This window comes from Aulonocara stuartgranti, assembly GCF_965226115.1.
Source record: "Aulonocara stuartgranti genome assembly, chromosome: 7".
Lineage (NCBI taxonomy): Eukaryota > Metazoa > Chordata > Actinopteri > Cichliformes > Cichlidae > Aulonocara > Aulonocara stuartgranti.
The window spans coordinates 26,017,420-26,038,817 of record NC_138945.1 but is presented as its reverse complement, the minus strand read 5'-3'; the positions used below and the strand labels follow the sequence as shown (position 1 = coordinate 26,038,817).

Genomic DNA, 21,398 nt, shown 5'->3' with positions numbered 1-21,398 from the left:
AGTTTGAAATGACTACTTGACTAAAAACTAAGAAGTGCAAAAATCCAAAAGTATTTGTGGACTCTATCAGCCCACCTGGTGATGCTGGAGTTTATACACTAATTAGAATGAAGTCTGTGTGCTGCTGTGCACCGTCACCCAATCACACGTAGGCCAAGTTCATTCTGCAGTGATTTAATTGCATACTTTAGGTCCGAGTTCTGCTTGGCCCAGTGGCTACATTGTACGAGGAGGACAAACACTTTTTTGTCATCGTTTGGACACTGAAGATGGAAGCAAAGTTTCAGACAGGGTGCTCTATTCCGAGTTGCAAAAAAATCACTCGATGCAGCATAATTACGAAAGAATATGGAGGGCCTGCGGCAGTCCGTCCTCTATAAACATTCCCCTCACGAACACATTTAAAACACCGTTGACACAATCACCACCCAAAAACACATTTACTACACCATAAAAATTTGCATAAGTTGTTTTATTAATAGTTATTGTCCTTTTATACGTCTTTTTTTGTTTGTTTGTTTCATCGTTTTAGTCTGTTGTTGAAGTGGACATCCTGTAAAGTCAAGCCCTTGGCTGAGTTGTTCTCTGAACTAAAAAAAGAAAGGGTAAGAGGAGGAGTGGAGTGGGATCTTCCTCCTCTGTCTCTCACTCTCTCTTTATCGCACTCACAGCATCCCAACTCAACCGTTATTTTTCATGTTGTTTGAACAAAGAGTGTACCTTACAGTATATTTACACATCATACTGACTGACTGGTTTAACAATTTCCATTTAGATAATGCAAGGACGATTGAACTTTGAAAGTTTGCTTCTTTGTTTTCAGGTTCTTCTACAGTCTCCCCTTTCACCCCCAAACTTCTGTAGTGAGGTTATCTTCATCACCAGTATATTCATCATCGCCGTTAGCATTGTCACCATAAAAATTCTGATCATCATTATTATATTTATATAACTCTTTTCAATAGATTCCTCTCTGACAACTGTACAATCGTACACAGTGTTTGACTTTAATATATATTTTTGGGAATATATTATTTAGAACCTAGGAAAAGAGGAACATAATCCCAAAGAAAATATATTAGTATCCCAAAGTAACAAAATCATGCATGATTTAATGTCTTCGTCCATAAAAACTAAACCAAAAAAAGAAAAAAAAAGTAACATAAAGGATGGGATCCAGATTTATTTACAAACTGATCTTGGCACTGTTTTTTTTTTTTTTTTTGTCTCTTGCTGGAAACGGTAATGAAAAATACTTTTGACTCTTCCGAGTGTAACATACTCCTGGTTTTAAGTCAGGGACCTGCTGTAAAAGCTGGTTTGAGAGACATGTTCTTTTTTTCTTTTCTTTTTTTTTAAGCGCAAAAAGATAAAAGAAAGAGAGGAAAAGAACAACAACAGACAGCTGATAAGGAAAGAACAGAAATGGTGCGTAAAAAACATGTTTCACTTCAACTTTAGACTGTGGCAGTTTCCTCTTTTCGGCAGAAAACCTGTGACGTCATGTTTACTGACTTCTTTTTCCCCCAGAAATACAGGCTCTCTCTCTGTCTCTATATCCGTGTCTCCTCAGGTGCCCTCGCCGTTTACTATTGTTTGGGTAAAAAGCCAAAAGAGAGCATTGATTCTGCAGAAATTATTTTCGATTAAGCAGCATTAACTGACTCAGGTTTCAGGTTTGACAGGCAGTTGGGGGCAGCTTTCTAAAAATTTTCCAGTGTTGCCTTGTCAAACCAGTGTCTGACTGAAGATCGCACGTGTGAGCAAACTATAAGGATGTGTGTTGGTGTGCATGTGTTTGGGTGTCTCTGCATACTCATATTCAGTGCAAACATGTAGGGTAGAAATCCCACCTCAACCATGGACCTTCAGCTCTGTTGTTTCCATTGAAACACTTGAATCTACAGTATTGTCCATCCCTCACTGTCTTATTAACTCATTTCCTTTCCAGTCCTCTGTTGCCCCCTCTTCAAAGAGATAAACTGCCCGGCAGGCTAACATGCCTTTGTTTATCCAGCCTCGCGGCAGGCTAACAGCAGCCCGCTTTTCACCCCCTACCACCACCCCACCCCACCCGTGTCAGGTCCTAGCATAGCCCAATGTATTTCAGATTGTTCTGGATGATCACGTCCGTGACAGCATCAAACACGAACTGGATGTTGCTGGTGTCGGTGGCACAGGTGAAGTGCGAATAGATCTCCTTGGTCTCCTTGTTGCGGTTGAGGTCCTCGAACTGCCGTTGCACATAGACAGCTGCCTCCTCATAGGTATTTTGACCTTTGTAATCGGGGAAGCACACTGTCAGGGGAATGCGTTTTATCTTCTCAGCCAACAGGTCCTTCTTGTTGAGGAAGAGGATGAGCGACGTGTTGGTGAACCAGTTGTTGTTGCAGATGGAGTCGAACAGACGCAAGCTCTCGGCCATACGGCTCTGTGTGAAGGAGAAAAGGGAAGAAAAGTAGTGGGGGGGGGGGGAATTAGATCATGAGAAAAATGACTTCATGACAAAGAAAATGTAGCATTTAGTTTGTAATAACAACTCAAACCAGCCCAGATTTTCGCATTGTGAAGAGTTAAGAACATAGACTAACCGAACTGGACTCATTCTGGTAGCTCGAGATTTCAGGTAAATGAGGACATGTTAAGTCTGAAATCATCCAGCACATGTCACAGACATCTACTAGACTAGCCAAAGGTACGCCTTCTCTGTTATGTCAACACAGACTTGAGACTAAGACAGCCGCAGACCTTTGTTTGAACTCTTATGCTCTCCTCTAAAACTGCTGATTATCTCTTCTTCCGTTGCTTGCTTAATCCAAGTCCTACACAGTGAAATGATCAGTCAGGGAAAACGTGTTCAAGTCTTTAGTCAAACAAACTAACTTATTCCCTAAAGAGTAGCTCACATATAAGAAAATGTGAGTGGCTCATGTGGAACACACTTCTATGGCCTTATATAGTTTGTCATAACAGAAACACTGTGCAGCTGAGACTTAGGAAAGCTTACAGAAGGATAATAAGAACAACACTGATTTCTCCCTCTCAGTGCCTACCTCTTTTCCGTTATGGTTCATTTGGATGCTGAAAACTTTTTTTTCCTAGCATGCTATAACTGTTGTGGCTTGATGACAAAGTTCACCTTCAGCCTTAAACTTTGATAAATAACATTGGAGCTTTTCAAAAAGTGGGTCAATTATCACATTTAGCCGTAGGACCACATTAGATGTCACATTCATTTTCTCTAAAGTGAGATAAAAAAATAGATTTCACAACTCTCTGATGGAAATCGCTGATGCCTGCTGTATCCTGCAGACAAATCCGTTAGCCATAAGTTAAAGTAAGGGTTGAGCAGAGAGGACTACTAGCGAGAGAAATGAGACTACCACAGTTATGTGTTTTTTTGAAACTTTATGCAGCTCATTTTTGATAGCGTGTTGCAGTAATCTTTAAAAACATGCAGGTTAGGGTGCTTAAGAAAAAACAAAAAGCCTGCGAACATGAGTATGTATGCACTTTCTTACAGCTGTGCTCATGTGATGTTGATTGTATAAGGCAAAGCTAAGAAAGAGAAAGCTGATCTGTTCATGGCATCTGCTGGCATGTGGCGAGTGGCCAGTAGCTTGTGACTGGGAGGTTGTCAGATGAAACGCTGCTGTTTAAAAGGTTACAGAAACAACATGATGCTCTGAGCAAATCACAAGATCTGCACAGCATGAAAAAAAAGAGATACTGAGGGAAATAGCACAGGATTAGGAAATCGCTGCCAGATTCAAAGTAAACCCTCATAATTCAGTGGTGTAAGTGCATTATTTTTGGATAATGATGAAAAGACTGCAGTTATGAGAAACTTGTATTGCAGGTATCCCTTAGATACTGCTCCAAAAAATGCATTTAAAGCTGTTAATGTGTGCCAAGAAGACCGCATTCACATGCACAAACTGTGTTAGTGCACTTTTTATGTTTTCTTATAATTATTTTATTCATTTCAGTGCTAGTTTTAAGCAATAAAAGCACACTCACGCACATATACATCACAATCTCCATACACTTTCACCAAAGTTTCCTCAGGCTTGATATTTACCCCCTAATTAACCTCTATATATTGTTTATACTTTAGCTAGTTTTATTTTTTGTACATCCAGTGATTATTCATTTTAACTACAGTACCCTTGATTATGCTAATTGTTTTGCAGTTCACTGAAAGAGCAGAAATGCCACCAGGGGTGTATTGACTGTGAAACTGAAAATGAATTTGTGATACAAACAGTCCGAAGTTTCAGTCCTGGTTCCTTGTACATTCTGCCTCTTCCTGACCGGCAGCCACCTTTTAAGCCTTATTAACAGAGGTGCCGTGCACAACAACTGTCTTCATCAAGGCACTGTAAATAGATAATTATGTAATGTTAAATAATAGTATATCAAGCTACTAGTTGAATCCTGAATGGGAAACAATACCTGAATACAATACTTTACAGTGGCTTGGTCCATTGCCTGTCGTCATCTAAGGCCTCAGTCACACAGACCAGTTGAGTGCCACCTGGCAACCACTGTCGCTAGGGAAAAATGAGCACTCCGTGACTGTTTGCTAGTGGGTATGTGGATTGCTGGCTGTTGTTTGGTGAAATCTACTAAAAACCTCTTTGTGATTGCTTTCATCGCTAGTAGATTACCGCAGTCACCCGTAGCTTGTACGGAAGATGCCAAATTTTTGCACACTCTGTAACTAACCATGGAGCAGTAATGACATTTTGAAAAGTGCGACACAGATTGGAAACACAGACCATAGTAAATGCCGTGCCTAAACCACGAAACCATCACATTTCAAAATATGCTAATTTTACTTTGAGGGCAAAGTTTCACAGTATCACCACCGCTTAGCAAATAGCTGGCTATTGTTTGAACACAACTAAACATCTTCCAATGGGCAATGGCTACAATCTTCTAGAGACCAAAGCAATTTGAAGGACGTTGTCGATGCAGTGCTATAGTGCAACTATTTTCACTTAGCAACAGCAGGCAACTTCCACCGTCCACTCAGCAACAGAAAAACATGTGATTGGTCGTTACCAGGGGTCTCTACCAGACTGGTCTCTAAGTCTTTACAACTGGGATTTTGGCAATCAATTTCAATTTCAGCCACTGACAGCAACCCCCAACCGCTGCTTGGTAGGTAGTTGCCAACCAGTCTAACTCTTCTAGCACTCAGTAAAATGTAACATATTTTGATTTTTCTAACTAGATTATGTTACCTTTACCTTGCTTGTGTGTGATTCAGTGCAGCTGCTGTCTTATTATGGAGGTAGCAACATCTTCTAATCCATGTTTAAGGAAGCAGGTCTGTGCACATATTTCTGCTTTCCTGGGTTTAAAATTAAAAAATTTCCAATGACCCTCCTTTTACTGGTTATTGGCACAGCTTGTGCCACCCCACTTTAAAAATCCTGGAGGCACCCCTGCATGTTGAAAAAATTAGGTTGAGAAATAACTGTGATAAAGTGGATTGAGTGGTGATAGTTAGCCAGATGAAATGAAAGCAAGCTAGTCTGGTGAAAGCTGTAATCTTTACAGACTGTTCAAGTAAAGAGTGAACTGTAAAGCCAGAATAATATATGCTTTTTTGAGCATAATTTAAATAGTGTAGTAGAAAGCTAAAGAAAAACTGAAAATCAAAGTATGCACTAAACCATTAACTTTGAGAATCATTAAATGGCTCCCTGGCAGTCATTTTCGCTATCAATGCAACAGTTTGACAGAGTATCCAATAATAAATGCACCACTGAAGGAAGCAGCCTCAAAAGTAAAAAAGAAAATCTGTTGTAACAGAAGGTGATCAACTCACCGAGCTCTGTCTAAATGTCTTTTTAAAGCCTTATTGTCCCATCCAGAAATGAGCTAATTGCTTGAAAAAATCAAAATGAGACACAACAGGAAGAAGGAAATAATTTTGGCTTTAGTGTTCAATACAAATTGCATAAGAGTGTGTTTGCCAAATCTGCTCTGCACTTAAGCATTTAAGTGCCTTTTTCTTTTATTGTCTGTCTGTTTTCCTTTCTGTTACCAGTCCCATGTCGCTACCTAATCAGATTGAATCACAAGCTCTCCTTCCTTCACAAGTGTGCATCCCGGGTGCTGAGACCTAAACATTGTATACCGCATATGGTCCTGTCAGGCTGTTTGAGTTCACTCCTCCTTTTTCCAGGGTGTCAAAACAAGAGCCCAGATGGTAAAGAGAGCATAGCAGGAGACAGCCAGCTGAGCCAAGGGACTCTCAAGTCTCCTCACCTGGCCACCTATCACTTTACAGCAAGTGTTTCCTAACGGGGGGTGGAAGGAGAGCAGGGTTGGGGGGTCCCCAAAGTACGCAGACCCCCTCCTTTGCTTCAAGCACCCACTGATGCAGACATGCTCACACATATGTGCACGCACACACACCCTGCTTCCCCCTCACCTCCTCCTGCCAGAGTACTCAAGAGAGCGGTGTGGGCTTTAATTAAGCTTAAGTATTAATGAGGAAGTTCATCACTGTGTCATTGCTTTGTTTCCCAAATACAAGCCATTTAAGTGTGCAGCCATCTCTCCATTACTCATTAAGGTTAAATTTACATGTCACTGCCTGACAAGAAATGACACCCTGCATCTGTCTGCCAAGGTTGCTTTTTTTCTGTCAACATATTTCTTTTTTTTCCCTGTTGCACCTGAGAGTTGCATTATTCAGACCGCTCCCTTTCTATTTCCGCTCTCTTTTTAATTACTAATGTTGTTACTGTGGGCAGCAACACTGCAGGGTGTAGCTGTTAAGAACAGGCAAACAAACATAAACACAATGTATTTGTACACATGACCAGAAGCACTTTTAAAAAAAAAGTTGAACATGAGCTAAACAAATTTAACAAATTCATCTAGGCTATTTTGTTTAATATTTTTGTCTGTCACCTTATTATGACAATGATGTGAATAAGACAAAGTTCAAAGCACTCTAAGAAAAATATAGAGGCCATGACAGGTACTAGGCTTGTATGTCGCTATAACAAGGGTCATATATATCTTCTGTATTCTTAGTCATATAATGGAAAGCTCTTTTTCCAAAACACCATTATTTGATACGAAGAAACATGATGGTAATGCCTTTGATAACCCATTAGCCAGTTAAGAAGCACAGGGCTGGAAATATTTCTGAAAAAAACTATCTGTCTGAAACACATTTAATGCCCGAGCGATTCTGAAAAACAGCCACTACTGTTCAAAGTCACCGATCAGGGAAAATGTTTTACATCCAGGCCCGTTCACACATCATCTCTGCTGTAGCTTGAAAGATAAGGCACACACAACAAAGGTCCACATTCGAAAACGTGAAACCCTATTCGTTGATTTCCAGCGTCCTTTCATGTGACAGGTAATGAATTCCCATTTGAGAGATTACTGAAATAATAAATGAAACAATAGAAGTAGAGCTGACAGTACAGTCAGCGTCTGTGCTCATGTTTGGCAAACACAAGCTTAAGCAAGCGCTAATCTCATATCTATGCTTTTCATTTTCCCCTCACAGATAAAAAGAATTGACTGCAGTTGCTCGGCGTCAGCCGTTGCATATAAACCTGCGCTACATATTCATAATAACACAAACACTCGAACAGGAACACAATACATGCATGAAACTTCATCTATTCTCTCCAGCGCTGCTGTTTATTGTACCCCCCCCCCGCTCCTTTCCCTTCTCATCCTCCCTTCCCTAGTCACAGCTCACTGTCAACAGCACAGGATTAGGAGCATTTGACTGGCCTGTTGCTAAGCAACAGTAGCCGTGGTAACCGATTCATTATGAAGACAGGGATGGGACAGCGAAAATGCATCAGGCAATGGGATGATGGGTAAATATACTGTAATTATTATGGTGCATTTTCTGTCTTGCGCGAGTTGATGCATGGAAACGGAACCAGTGTTTTATCGGTCAGATGAGTTCTGATTTTTTTCTGCTTGTATGAATCCTGAATGCTGAAACCACTTAAGTGATCACCGGTCACAGCATTAAGGTATCACAATAAAATGGGACCTTTTGTTCTTGAAAGCAGCTTAAATATATTTGTAAACATGCGCAGAAAAATCTGATGAATGTCTCAAAAGTTCTAATGACTGTTAAGAACACCAACAACGACCACACACCAAATGTGGTTGTGCAATTCAGCTTTCCTTTTCAGTCCTCTTGTGTTGTTTGTCACTATGTTTAATATATTTCTTATATATTTCTTACAAAGCCTCAGGGCAAACTTTTCTATTAAACCATCCTGCAATGACTGGGTTCAAACCTACAGCACTTCCACCTTACTCTGAGAAATCAGTGAGTCAGAGATGCACTTAAATGAAAACTGATGAGTCACTCCTGGGTAGGACTATTGAATCAGTACCCTGGTTTTTGTTCATGAGAAACTTGTTGTAATGCAAAGTTTTAATTCCCACGAACTAATGGTTTTACACTCTGTGACTCAATTGTGGCACTTCTAATGTAGATGTTAATAATCTTTCCAAGTGTTTTCATTGAATAAAATGTTCGATATTTGTGATGCAATAAAAAAAAATATGAATGAGTCTACGCAAATAATTTGCATACTGTGCAAATTTATTCAGTGTTACTGACATGCTTTTAACAAGGTCAGAGATATTTAAAGACCTTTAAAATGCCTCATTATGGAGCCAGCTGCTCTAACAACATTATTATAATGTGTCAACCCAGCTTCATTTTGCTGCTTTTGATTTCAACTTTATTGCAGATTATCTTGCAAAATGTTAAAGCAAGGATGTGGTCATGCCTTGTTATCTAAATCTTTGGAGTCTGCATTGCTGACTCCCTATAACCTAACTTAAAAAGATGGAAAATGTAACATTTCTCAGAAATGTATAAAAAATGTTTCCCCTGAACGGAAGCTGCTTGTTTCCAGCAACCTTTGCGATGTAGCTGTGGTGTAATACTGCAACCTGATGATCATGTAGATTTATTGGGTGTGGTGTGGCAGCTGTACTAAATTGCCAGAATTTATACCCAAGTTCCTCGATTTTAAACCACTAAGTATCCAATATAAATATCTGTTATACATATGTATTTTATATGTAGCGCTGTATAAACAACAGACTTTGGACATGTATAGTCTTTGTTGTGTCTGTTGTAAGACAAGCCATAGCGTTTTGACACTGCTTGTTGTGTCTGTTGTAAGACAAGACATAGAGTTTTGACACTGCTTGTTACATAAGAGTCTTACACTTCCTGCTTCACACACGTGTGCCCTGCATTCTGTACTGAATACTAATTCATTTTAGTTTTAATGTTTTAAAAGTCACCAATGTTTCGCTTCGTAATCACCATTTTTGTCAGAATCTGCACTTTTTTTTTAATTTTTGCTTTTTTTCTAACCACAAAAAGTAAATGACAGTAAAGTACAGAACAACATCTAATGATCTGTAGGCCTCACTTTCATCAGTTAAGGTCAGAGTTCATGATTCAACAATGAGAAAGAGATGGTAGTGTGATGGTCTGGGTCTGGTTTCTGCTTCAGGACCTGGACGAATGACAGAACCATGAGTTCTGTTCTCTACCAGAAAATTCTGAAGGAAAATATCCAGATATTAGTTTATGTCCAACAGCAGCAAGTCCACCTCTGAATGAAGGTTTTTAAAGTGGCCTAGTCTGGATTTAAATTAGATTGAGATGCACTGGCATCACCTTAGAAGAGGCCTTTTCTGCTTGAAAAGTCCTCCAAGGTGAATGAATTAAAACAATTCTGCAAGGAAGTGTGGGCCAAAATTCCTCCAAAGTGATGTGCAAGACTCATCGTCAGTTATCACCAACACTTGATTGCATTTTTTCAACCAAGTATTAGATTTAAGGGGTAATTAATTTTCACAAAGAGTCGGGTAGCTTTGGTAGATTAATTCAGACACACAATTTCTCTGTGTAACAAACATGTTAACTTGTTCTTCTCTGGCTGTTTTTGAGCAGCTTACCTTGCCTGTATGCTAATGTAGTTTTAAACTTTGTGCAGAGCTTTAGATTTTTAACCAGATTTTTCAGCACTGTAATACTATTGGTTTTGGTTTGTCTCATCACATGAACCCATATGAATCGTGAGATTTGTCTTGCTGATACAGCACAAACCTCAAAGTACGCCTGGTTTGTATGCTAGATACTATCCGCTTTGAGAAAACTGCAGTATTTGATACTTTTGGACTGAAAACTACCTGATTATCAAACTTTTGTTTTAAAATGGCAGCATGTGTTAACCACTAAGACATGCTTAAAATGGCATATAAAATATAATGTGTGCCCATGTCATCCACATCTTATAGCTACAGTACAGTAAACAACACAAACTACCATAAATTAGAACATTAGTAATAAGCATTATTTTTTATTAGTTTTCACTAGAGTTAAAAATTATTGTTGACAATGGTTATTATAAAGCAATATTAGTTACATGCTCTCTTGTGTAATTTTGACGAGTATGATTGATGTGACTCGGTGATTAGCGCTGTCACTTCACAGCATGTGGGTTAGCTACAGTGGCCCCTAGAGACAAAGCACGTACAAACTCCAAAACACATGCAAACCCCAAAACACATGCAAATTCCAAAACACAACGGAAGTGCTCCAGGACGCTAGGGGCAGTGTTGAGCTTTTGTTACCTAGTAACTACACAAGCCAGGAAGTACCAATGACAGGATTTACGCTGTATCCCAATTCAGGGTCTGCAGCCTTTTTTTTTTTTTTTTAAACTTTATTTATCACATTATAGACATACAGTCAAGTAAAACAGGGATCACATAAAAGATGACATTGTGGTAGTACAATGAGGAACAGAAAGAGTGACAAGGACAGTGAGACAAAAGTGAGTACAAAAAATAAAATAAATTAAGGGGAACATAAATAAACAAAAGTTTGCAAGAGCCAAAATCAAGTTAGCAGTTTCAATCGGTTACAGATGTTAACAGTCTTGAGAGCCTTAGTGTTTTTTGATGAGGAGATTGTCCTTATATATTGTGCAAGTTCCATTTTTAATACAAGAAGTTCAGGCTTTCTGCCGAGGACTTTGCTTTTGTGTATATGAAATTTTGCCAAAAATAAAAACCAAATTTATAAAAAAGAAAGCATCATTGTCCTTGTCTTTAAAATTATAATAGCCAAAGATAACATCCTTATAGTACAGTTGAAGATTAGGGAGAACAAAGTCAGTAATAAACTTGTGGAAATCCTTCCAGAATTTACACGTAAATTTACATGACCAAAACAGATGAGAAACTGTTTCAGGTTGCTCGGTCTGCAGCCTTAAAGGCCGCATTTTAAGGCCGATTACGTCACAGCGACACGATGAAGGCTGTCCCAATTCAAAGGCTGCTCGAAATGCGGCCCTCAAATGCGTCCTTAATTTTCCTGAATTTTAAGGATGGGTCGGTGTAGCCTTCATGGCCCAACATATCCCAGATTTCATAGCGCCGCGGTGGTGTGGATAATTTTGCTGAAAAAAACAGCGGAAGCGGAGTCGCCGAAGAGTAAACTTTCGGAAGTAAGTACTGAATATTATGTCACTTATTTATGCGCAAATGTTTTTATAATGAACATTAAAACATGTTGGCCACATGTCGGGAAAGTTATGTGACATTAGCGATGTTTGTACTAACTTGGTTTTAAAGCCTTTACTTTAAAAAATATATATATAGTCGACCTTAATCTTACAGAGAATGTGATGATTTTATGGATAATTAAAGTCAGTCATATATCCACAAACACAACAAGCTGAAAGTCAGTGATGCTGCTCGGTTTGCAGTCCTGAATATCACGGCACAAGCAGGATTCACTGCACTGTTAATGTTAGCTATGTTATATTGCTGCCTCTGTTCGGTGGTGTCGAGCCAAACGGACTTTAACGTGTGTTTGAACAGCTGACGGTTCACTCGTGAAGCTGAAAGAAAGATGCTTTAATCGCAGGATCACACATGTGTCCACTGTACCATCTGGGAACTCTTCTTGTTTCGTAATAACACAAACACTAAAACCTCCTTCTTTTGTGCTGTTTTGTAGCAGTGTATACACCTGAGACTTTCACCTGTCTGTCTGTCCTGCACTCTCTCTCTTTTTCTTTCTCTCTGATTGTGGAATAAAAGTATGAACATGTGTTTATAAGTCACACTTGTGTTTGAATCCTGCAGCTTATCACACATTTGATTTCCATGTGTGACAACTGCAAGTGTCCAGAGTGAGGACAGACTGAGGGACCCACTGCTGCACATCATCTGATGATCCACCAGGACAAACTCAGCAGTGTGTGAGGAAGATGAGGAGGAAGAGCCAGCAGCAGCTGACAGATGGAGAGAATAGACAGACCGTTCCCTGTTTGTGAAGGACTGCTAGAAAAGTTTAAAATAACTAATTGTCTGTCCTGAATCAGTCTTATTAGGTAATGTTCAAATAATTTTATCATTCCAGTGTTTTCAGTGTGGGAGAAAGTACTCAGGGCCTTCAAGTTACACACTATGAAAGGCAGCAACAAGTTTAATATTCAGAAACCTAAAGTATGTATCAGCAGCAGAATGGACCTAAAAATAAATGTTTGTTCCAGTTCTATGAAGCTTTGAGTATTTTGGATTAGTAGCACTGCTGTGTTTGTTGCATCATATTGCTGTAATTGTTTATATGCTTTATATATTCTGAGGTAAGTTGATCTATAGTGTTACATCATATTCTATAAGGATGTTACGTGTTTGTATACTTTCTGCCCAGTTTGACCCATTTAGCAGAAGCCAGCCTGTTTAAGGCTCTGATATCTATTCTGTATGACTGAAAGCAGTTATGACATGGTCTGATTTTCTCACCCAATAAAGGAATATTTCATATATCAGTCTACTCTTCATTTTATCAGAAACAGTTATCACAGCTTGTACATTTTCTTTTTATAAATATATGTAAGCAATGAGCCAAATTTAGTAATGCCAACATGAAGGAACAACATTTGTCTCTTATATATGATACACCTATATATGCACTGTCAAAGATACTTGTCTTTGAGTGAAGATTTAAGGTGATAAGACATATAAATAACTGCAACTTGAATCTGTACTGAAGCTCAGTATTTGACACAGAGTTCATGTTCACTGCTGTAATAGCTAATAATGATTAATATAATAACTATAATATTGGCCATATTATATTTACATTGCCAAAGTGATATGACTTTAGTCTCATGAACAACATTAGCTAATTCTTATTTACTAACTAATCTTAAATGACTGTTCAGTACAGAAATGAAGCCCAAAAATCATGTTTTACTGTCCTGTGGCCTCAGCCTCAGATACTTATCAAATCACACAAAGCTCTTGTAGAAACAAACAAACAAATGAACAAAATATGTTCTCCTTCATTTCTGTCAAACAAAGCTGTATGACGCGTTTCCAGCAGTTAGTATCATGGTTGCTAGGCAACCTGGGAAGCGCGACGGAGACTAGACCGTCCCATACAGACAAACTTGCCGTTTATTTTGCAAATCGAGCTCATCACTGCCCCTAGCGTTCTGGAGCACTTCCGTTGTGTTTTGGGGTTTGCATGTGCTTTGGAGTTTGTACGTGCTTTGTCTTCTCATACACACTGGGTTGGCCCTAAGCTTTCACGCAAAAACTTTTTATTTAAGGAATGCTATGTGTGGTTGTTCCCATTCACCTGCCTGAGCTCACAATGATCTGTGTAAATTAGAGCTTCTAAAAAATGCATTTTTTTTCTTCTCTTTGTCAAGTTGCCCGAGAAAGATCAAAACTTGCTTTTGCAAAAATGCTTAATGATTAAATTATTACTTTGAGCCAAAGAGCATGGATATCTTTCCTCTTGCTTTTCCAGCCAAGAATTCCCCTTGACACAAGTGTGAATTGCATTAATTGTCCAACTAAAGAATAAAACTGTGTATTCACAGTCAAAACAACTTTACATTGAGGGCAATGATAATGATAATGGCCGAACTGCTTTGAGCTGACAAAAAGGCAACAGTAACTGCAATGACCACTTGTTACAGCTGATATAAGCAAAAGAGCATCTCTGAATCCAAACCTTGTACCACTCCTGTCATCTAAGAACGGAAAACTGAAGCTATCAGTTCGCAGAGGCTCACCAAAATTGAACAAGAGAAAATTGGAAAAATGTTGCCTGGTCTGATGAGTCTCAATTTTCTGATGGTAGGGTCAGAATTTCTTGTAAACAACATAAAAAGATGGCTACATCCTACCTTGTATTAAAGGTTCAGAATGCTGGTGATGGTGTAATGGTGTGGGAGATATTTTCTTTGTACACTTTGGGCCCTTTAGTAACAGCTCCACAGTCTATCTGGATGCTGCTATTGACCATGTCCATACTTTTATGGCCACAGTGTATCTTCTGCCATGACACGAAGTTCCAATCATCTCAAACTGCTTTCTTGAATGTGGCGGTGTTCAAGACACAGTTCACTTTACTCAAATGGCCTCCACAGCAGCCAGATCCCAATCTAGTAGAGCACCGCTGAGTCGTAGTAGAGTGGGAGCCGAGTCTGCAACAACTTTGTGATGCTATTATGTCAATGTGGATCAAAATCTTTGAGGAACCTTTCCAACACTTTGAGTCTATGCCACAAAGCATTAAAGCAGTTCTGAAGGCAAAAGAGATCCAACCCAATACTAGCAAGGTGTCCCCAATCAAGTGGCTGATGAGGGCATTTTTGGTTTTTAAATTCATAAGTATATCATGCATTTTCCTGACAATCCACATAACTCCCCTTCCTTTGGATTTATACACTCTGATAGCTTTCTTCGCCTTTGTTTGAATAATAAAAGTTGTTTTTCCTTGCACCAGTTAACTCCCATTGCTATACAGTGCCTGCACAATCTGCTAATTCTCACAGGTACAACCTCACACTTTATTCTGTGAACTCAATTAACACCATACTGCATTTTCTCCTCAGACTTTATTTTTAACCTATAAAGCTAATTGATTTCATGTTCCAACCTGGCTCGATGTACACCCTGTTTTATCCGGGTAACCCATGCATTATCAGGCCAGTCCACTTCCAGCAATGACCAAGTTTCCTCTGCGCTTGAGCTATTTCTGGAGTTGACTGTAAAACATCAAGGTGAAAGTGGATGCTGGGATCGTGGAAAAAGTGAAGCAAGAGACGATCTCCCCTCATAACCAAATACAATTATATTGTTGATCCTCCGTTATCCCGGAGGCAGTTAAACAAGAAGTAACTTTTCTAAAACACTCAGATAAGATGATGAATATGCTATGGAGAAGAAATCGTTTAAATTCCAAAACCATGAAGAGAAGATAACAAACACAAGCCGTTCCCCTCTTTTAGACAGATATAAAATAACTGTGATTACTACATTAAGGCAAAGAGAATCCATTTCACCATCCAAAAACATTAGATAGGGAACTTAAAATGTAGATAAGGCTTTCTAAATTGAAAACTAAAACTATAAATGAAGTTCAGTAAAGCAGTATCATTCCGTGTTTTGAGTAGTCTTGGGTACCATGTCACAAGTGGCTACCAGTCTGAATTAATGTGGCTAAGTTCATTTTTGTTTATTGTGGTAATTACATTTGTTGCACAAGCAGTTATCAGAAATTTTATTGGCGTCACAGCTGTAACAGCAGCACCTGTCAGCAGCAGCACATGGTTTGGTTTTGCTCAGTGGTGTGTTTTGCAAATTTTACACTGTAAAGTGGCAGCATTACAAAATGTTCCCACACAGAAAACAAACGCACAAAGTGGAACCACAGTTTACTGTTTTTCGGTGGGTTTTTTTTGCACATTTAGCCCAAGGTAGGAGAAGAGCTTCATGTTTTAATCGAGAGAACTATTTTGGAATCTGGATTTATGCAGAGAATTAAAAAGTCCTAGATCCTTTGCCTGTTGAAAAATAAAAATGACAAAAAATCTTTGTTTTCCTTAGAAGAGATCATGCAACCAAAGTTCCCTAAATTTGGATACTGTGCATTTGCTCCCTTCAGTTTGTCTCTATTAACAGTTGCCTGCCAGGGTTTTTAGGAAAATGTGCAATTAATAATTTTATTGGTTTAGAGGAGACCAGACTAAACATACAAGTTATGTAAGCCTCAATGGCTTTACTGAGTAATCTTTATTTCTTAATTGTTCCAGGAAACTCAGTAATCAAACTACACAATTGTTACCTTAATTGTCAGCAAATATCTAACAGCACCGATTCTAAAAAGTGTTTTGAACATATCCCTTAATACTTTCAGAGTGATGTTATAGCAAACAATTTCTGACACTAACTAAAAACCACGTGTGTCTCGGTGGATCCATGTGACCACAGGAGGCTTATCTGTGCTCTAGAAGGGGATGCACAGAGAGGAAGTGACACAGCAAAAATGACTTTTCGGAAGCCATTTCTTACATTGATTGTTTCATAGCATGAATATCCAAGCTGTGAAACTGAACTACAGTTCACTGGCAGGTGATTATTAGATATCTCTGCTTTTAAGTTTGCCTGTCAAAGAATCAGAAGTAATCTTACAGACTAGGATGCTGCTGATAAGATAAATGGTACCTAAAATCCACACAGTAAATCGGATAAATGGTGTTTGTTGTATAAAAGAGATGAATTGTCTCCACTTTAATGTTCTAATCTGATGGTGAGAAACATCCCTCTCTCATGACTGCAATTAACTTTTAACAAGAGATAATAATTACTGAATTTGTGCAAATTGGGTAGATATTTGCCTTGTCCCTCTTCACACTACTCTGAGTGGCTGCTGCCTGTCTGCATTTGTTTAGGCATCTGTGCATAAGAGCATTTGCACTGTCAGAACAAAAGTTGGGCCTTTTTAAAGCTGAATTTTCTTACCGTCTGGTTGTCCTCGTAGAGTTTGAGGTCATAGCCGCTTAGCTCAACACAGAAAATGATTGCTGTCACGCCCTCGAAGCAATGAATCCACTTCTTTCTCTCCGAACGCTGTCCGCCCACGTCTACCATCTTGAAGGTGAGCTCCTTAAAGGTGAACTTGTTCTCCACAATCCCAGTGGTCATGTCACGGGATCGTAGGATGTCCTCGACCGTGGGGATGTACTCAGGTGCAGAAATGCGGTCCAGGTCATTTAGGTAGTAGGCAGTGTTGTCCTCTAAGTGGTATTCATTGGATCGTTGAAAGCACTCCTGGACCCCTGAGTCTGCCCACAGACGTTTCATTACCCCTAGCAGCTCTGGAGTAATCTCCCCCTTGCTCTCAGCTGGCCCTGTAAGGGCAAAGAGCTGCACAGCATCATAGGCGCGGTCAGGATTGTGAAAGTCAATTTTAAGAGTGCTGAGAGCACGGATGATGCGGGTGAGAGAGTCGATGGCATTGTACAAGATGAGTGGCTTGTACTCCTTGCAGGCTTCCAGATTGAAGCCTCCACTGTGGATGATTTTCATCTGTTTGACTATGGTGCTCTTGCCAGAGTTGCTGGTGCCCAGCAACAACAGTTTGATCTCACGCCGCTGCCGCTGACTCTCTGAGCGCAAGTGGCGGTCGATCCGCCGCGAGCGCCGCGCCGCTTCCTTCTCCTCCGAGCTCTGACGGCATCCCATGGTCCTCCACCACGTGGTAAACCCAAAGGAACTCGTGCTGCTACTTGATGGGGAAGCAAATAGTAATGAAGTGGTGACTGAATATGTGGCGGTAGAAGGAGAGAAGAGGGGGGTTTGTGTGTACAGGCCTTCAGAGATTTCACAATAGACTAGTTGAGGACAAGACAGGAAAGCTACCACACTGACGAGTGACTCAGGAGTGTTTCATGCTTTTTGTTCAGGGGCAGTCTGTGAGTTCTGTGTGGGCAGAACCCAGACTTGTGGGATGCCCACACAGTGGCCTGGCTCTGAGGTCTGACTGCCTACTGAAGCCTGGGGTTCATAGCAGGGGCTCCCCCTGAGGAAATGTTCTGGAGGAAGGTTCGAGAACGTTCAGTGTATGTCAGTAGAGAAAGTGTTTAGGCTTGATGCGAGCAAATAGCAAACCCCTTTCACTCTCTTCCCACATGGCTCTTGCAGTGTTTTGCCCTTCTTCAGCCTCTGAAATCATCCACCAAAGTTGTATCTTTGGCCTGTTTTGCTTGGTCTTCCTGTGGTGAAATATCTCCCAGTCAACTGAAGGCCTCCAAATCTGCCAACACACAAGACAGAGAGGAGTCGTGAGCAAGATAAATAGCAACAGTTTTATTAATGACAATTGTGCTGAAGCGACAATTCATTATATATGTTTTTGTTTTTCTGGAGGTTAGAAGCTTACTTCAGCAGAAATAGTTACCACTGGAGGAATTAACACTTACCTACTTTGTCTGGTACCTACACAAACAGATCAGCTGACAACAGACTCTCTCCTAGGGGAGTGAGGTTCATATCATGTCCATTTTTTGTGCAATTATAGACAATATGTTTTCATTTGCTTGTAATGGATTGTATTTTTTGCATCTTAAGTCTATGGTTATAAAAGCGAAAGTTACATTTAAAAGCTCCATTTGGCAATACCTTTTAAATCAGTCATAGTATTTACTGTGAAAATACCATGTTTTACATTTTGTAGTTAGACTTTTTGCAGTACAAACTTGAAGTAATCTTTTTTTTTTGTCTGTCACATCATTGTGGAGGAATTTTGCTCCACTCTTCTTTACAGCGTTGCTTCAGTTCATTGAGGTTTGCAAGAATTTGTTTCTGCACAACTCTCTTAAGGTCTTACCACAACACTTCAGTCAGGTTGCGATCTGGACTTTGACTCGGTCATTGCAACAACTTGATCTTTCCTTTTGCAAACATTCTGTTGTGGATTTGCTGCTGTGCTCGGGATAATTGTCTTGCATGACCCAATTTTAGCAAAGTTTGAGCTGTCAGATAGATGGCTTCACATTTGACTCTAAAATACTTTGGTACACAAAGGAGTTCATGGTCCATTCAATGATTACACGGTGCCCAGGTTGTGTGGCTGCAAAACAAGCCTGAATCATTTGCCCTAAACCACCATGGTTAGTATGTGGGATGCCCACACAGTGTGCTGATATGCCGCCTTTGGTTTTCACCAGATGTAGAGCTTTGCATCTTAGCCAAAGATCTCCACTCTGGTCTTATCTGTCCAAAGGACATTGTTACAGAAGTCCTGTAGTTTGTTGAGATTCACCTTTGCAAACCTAAGCTGTGCTACCATGTTCAATTTAGAGAGAAGAAGCTTTCTATTGGCAACCCTTCAAAAAAGCTATACTTATTCAGTTTTCTAATTGTGCTGTCATGAACTTTAACTAAGATGTAGCTCAGGTTGGGTTTTTTTCTGGTTTTTTTTATTTATTTATTTATTTATTTTCTGAGCATTGCCCTGGGGTGAATTTGCTGGGATGTCCACTCTCAAGAAGATGGTGGCATTGTGTTAACACACACTTGAATGCTCCAGACCTGCAAACTGCCAAAACTCCTGCTTTTATAGAGATGCTAACACTTATTGATGGTCAGTTAATCTCTGTATTTTATTATTAGTATCTGGTGTCCTCTTTCCCTCTTCTTTCTATGTAAGCAGTAAGTGTGCTTACTTTTAAAAACTTCTCTGATTGTAACTATTAACATTTTGCTCGAAGACTGGGACTAAGTCGTTATCCAAACAAGCTGCATACTAAAGGCCATAGACGTACTTATGGTAGGTGTTTGAATGAGGGAGCTCTAAAGGTGCTGGTAGATTTATTTCTGAGCTCGAGGGAGTAGGGATAGCACTGCTTTTGGTTTTTATGCCAAGCCAAGCTCTAGCCTAGTATGACATTATTATCTGCATATTTATGCAAAACTGAGAAGAAGAAATGAAAAATAAATGCACTATTGATTCTTCCTTGATCCAGCAGATAGTTACTGAAAGCACGCTTACTAACCTGCACACTTCCCATTTAAACATTGTCATAATACCTATGTTCTGCCTCTTCAGATTACTTCCCTTAACAGGAGTCTTTTGTTACCACTTACTCTGAGGCAAGCTAACCCTGCCTATCCACTTAACAGTACCACACACAGACTCATTTTATACACAATCAAGGTCAAACATAGGATTGAACCAGGCGAGATAAACTAAAAAAACAAAAAACAAACAAACACTATCCACCGTTTGAAAGGGAAGTGATGCAGTGTAAACAAAAATGTGTTTTCTCTTGCAAACAACAGCATCTCATGCTAGTTCCCTCACAAGCCAGTGTCTCTGCCTGCACTCTTTCTGCGCTGGTGTTCAGTAAAACAAGGTGAAATGCTTATTTACTATCAAAGTGGAAAATAACAGGCTCAAGCCAGCAGGTGCCTCTCATGCTTTCATGCTACTGCAAAGCTCTTACTCTTTGTCCAGTCATATGTGTGGCTATCTTTCATATTTCACATGCAAATAGTTTTCGTTCATCTCCCATTTTCATACATTATTTGCATATGGCATCACTTTTATTTAAATAAAACAAATACTGCATTGGAAGAAGCTTGGTTGCTTGAATTTACATAAATGTCTCAAATGTCCAGAGGCTGACGTGAATAATTACAAGCAAGAATAACTGTGCTACTGTTGTTTCTATCAGATTCAGCAACAAATGGGTGCACACTGGAACAGACTAAGCGATGGCAGAATATTGGTATTATCTTTAGACACACACAGAGAGAAGGAGAGCACCTTTTTTTACTCTGGTGCGTGGCGTCCACTCTTCAAAAGACAAAGGACAACAAAGCAGAACAAAGCCATAATAAAGCATCATGACACAGACAGAAAAGAGAGTTGGTTCCTGGCTTCAGGCACCTTACTACCCTCTCAAAATGGCAAAGCCAGCCAAACCGGTTAATGCACATCACTGATTTTTAGAGCCCATGAAACACATTAAAGCTGCGTGCGAAGTCATTCCATTTTGTTATTTCACAAATATGCAGCTCTGACATTTCTGCACTTTTTGAAGTTATACCTCTTATTTGATAATTTCTGTGGAAGTAGTGCACTGGTGAAGTAATATTAGACACATTTACACACTGCATGGAGAGGAACGTGGCCTTTTTCTTCCTTACACATGGATAACTAGAGCATATCGCAGCAGGAACCCACAAAATTTTAACAAAAAACAAACACAAATTAATTAGGAAAGTGCCTAGAGGATGAAAACATGCTTACTCTTTGCAACAAATTATACAGTCTAGTTTAAAGTCGAAATAGCTCCAAATGCAAGCGACAGCAAATAAATAATTAGCTTTTAAAGGTCAAGAAAATATCATTTCTATATCAGGATTTCACATCATGCTTACAGTGCCAACTTTACTTTACAAGGATACATCTCAGGCTTTGGTAAAACTTACAAAGAGTTTGGCGCAAAGACTTAAAATGTAATTGTAACCAGACACAATAC

General features: G+C 39.5%; 1 protein-coding gene across 1 annotated transcript in view; it reads right to left on the bottom strand.

Moving 5' to 3' along the window:
* Positions 1-281: 281 nt before the first annotated feature.
* Positions 282-21,398, bottom strand: part of gnaz (guanine nucleotide binding protein (G protein), alpha z polypeptide) — a 34,132-nt gene continuing 13,015 nt past the window's right edge. The window contains exons 2-3 of the mRNA XM_082540230.1: positions 16,873-18,166; positions 282-2,431 (exon numbers count right to left, since the gene is read on the bottom strand). Coding sequence (XP_082396356.1) covers positions 2,087-2,431; positions 16,873-17,595 — 1,068 coding nt within the window. The 5' untranslated portion in view covers positions 17,596-18,166 and the 3' untranslated portion in view covers positions 282-2,086. The remainder of the gene's footprint in view (positions 2,432-16,872; positions 18,167-21,398) is intronic.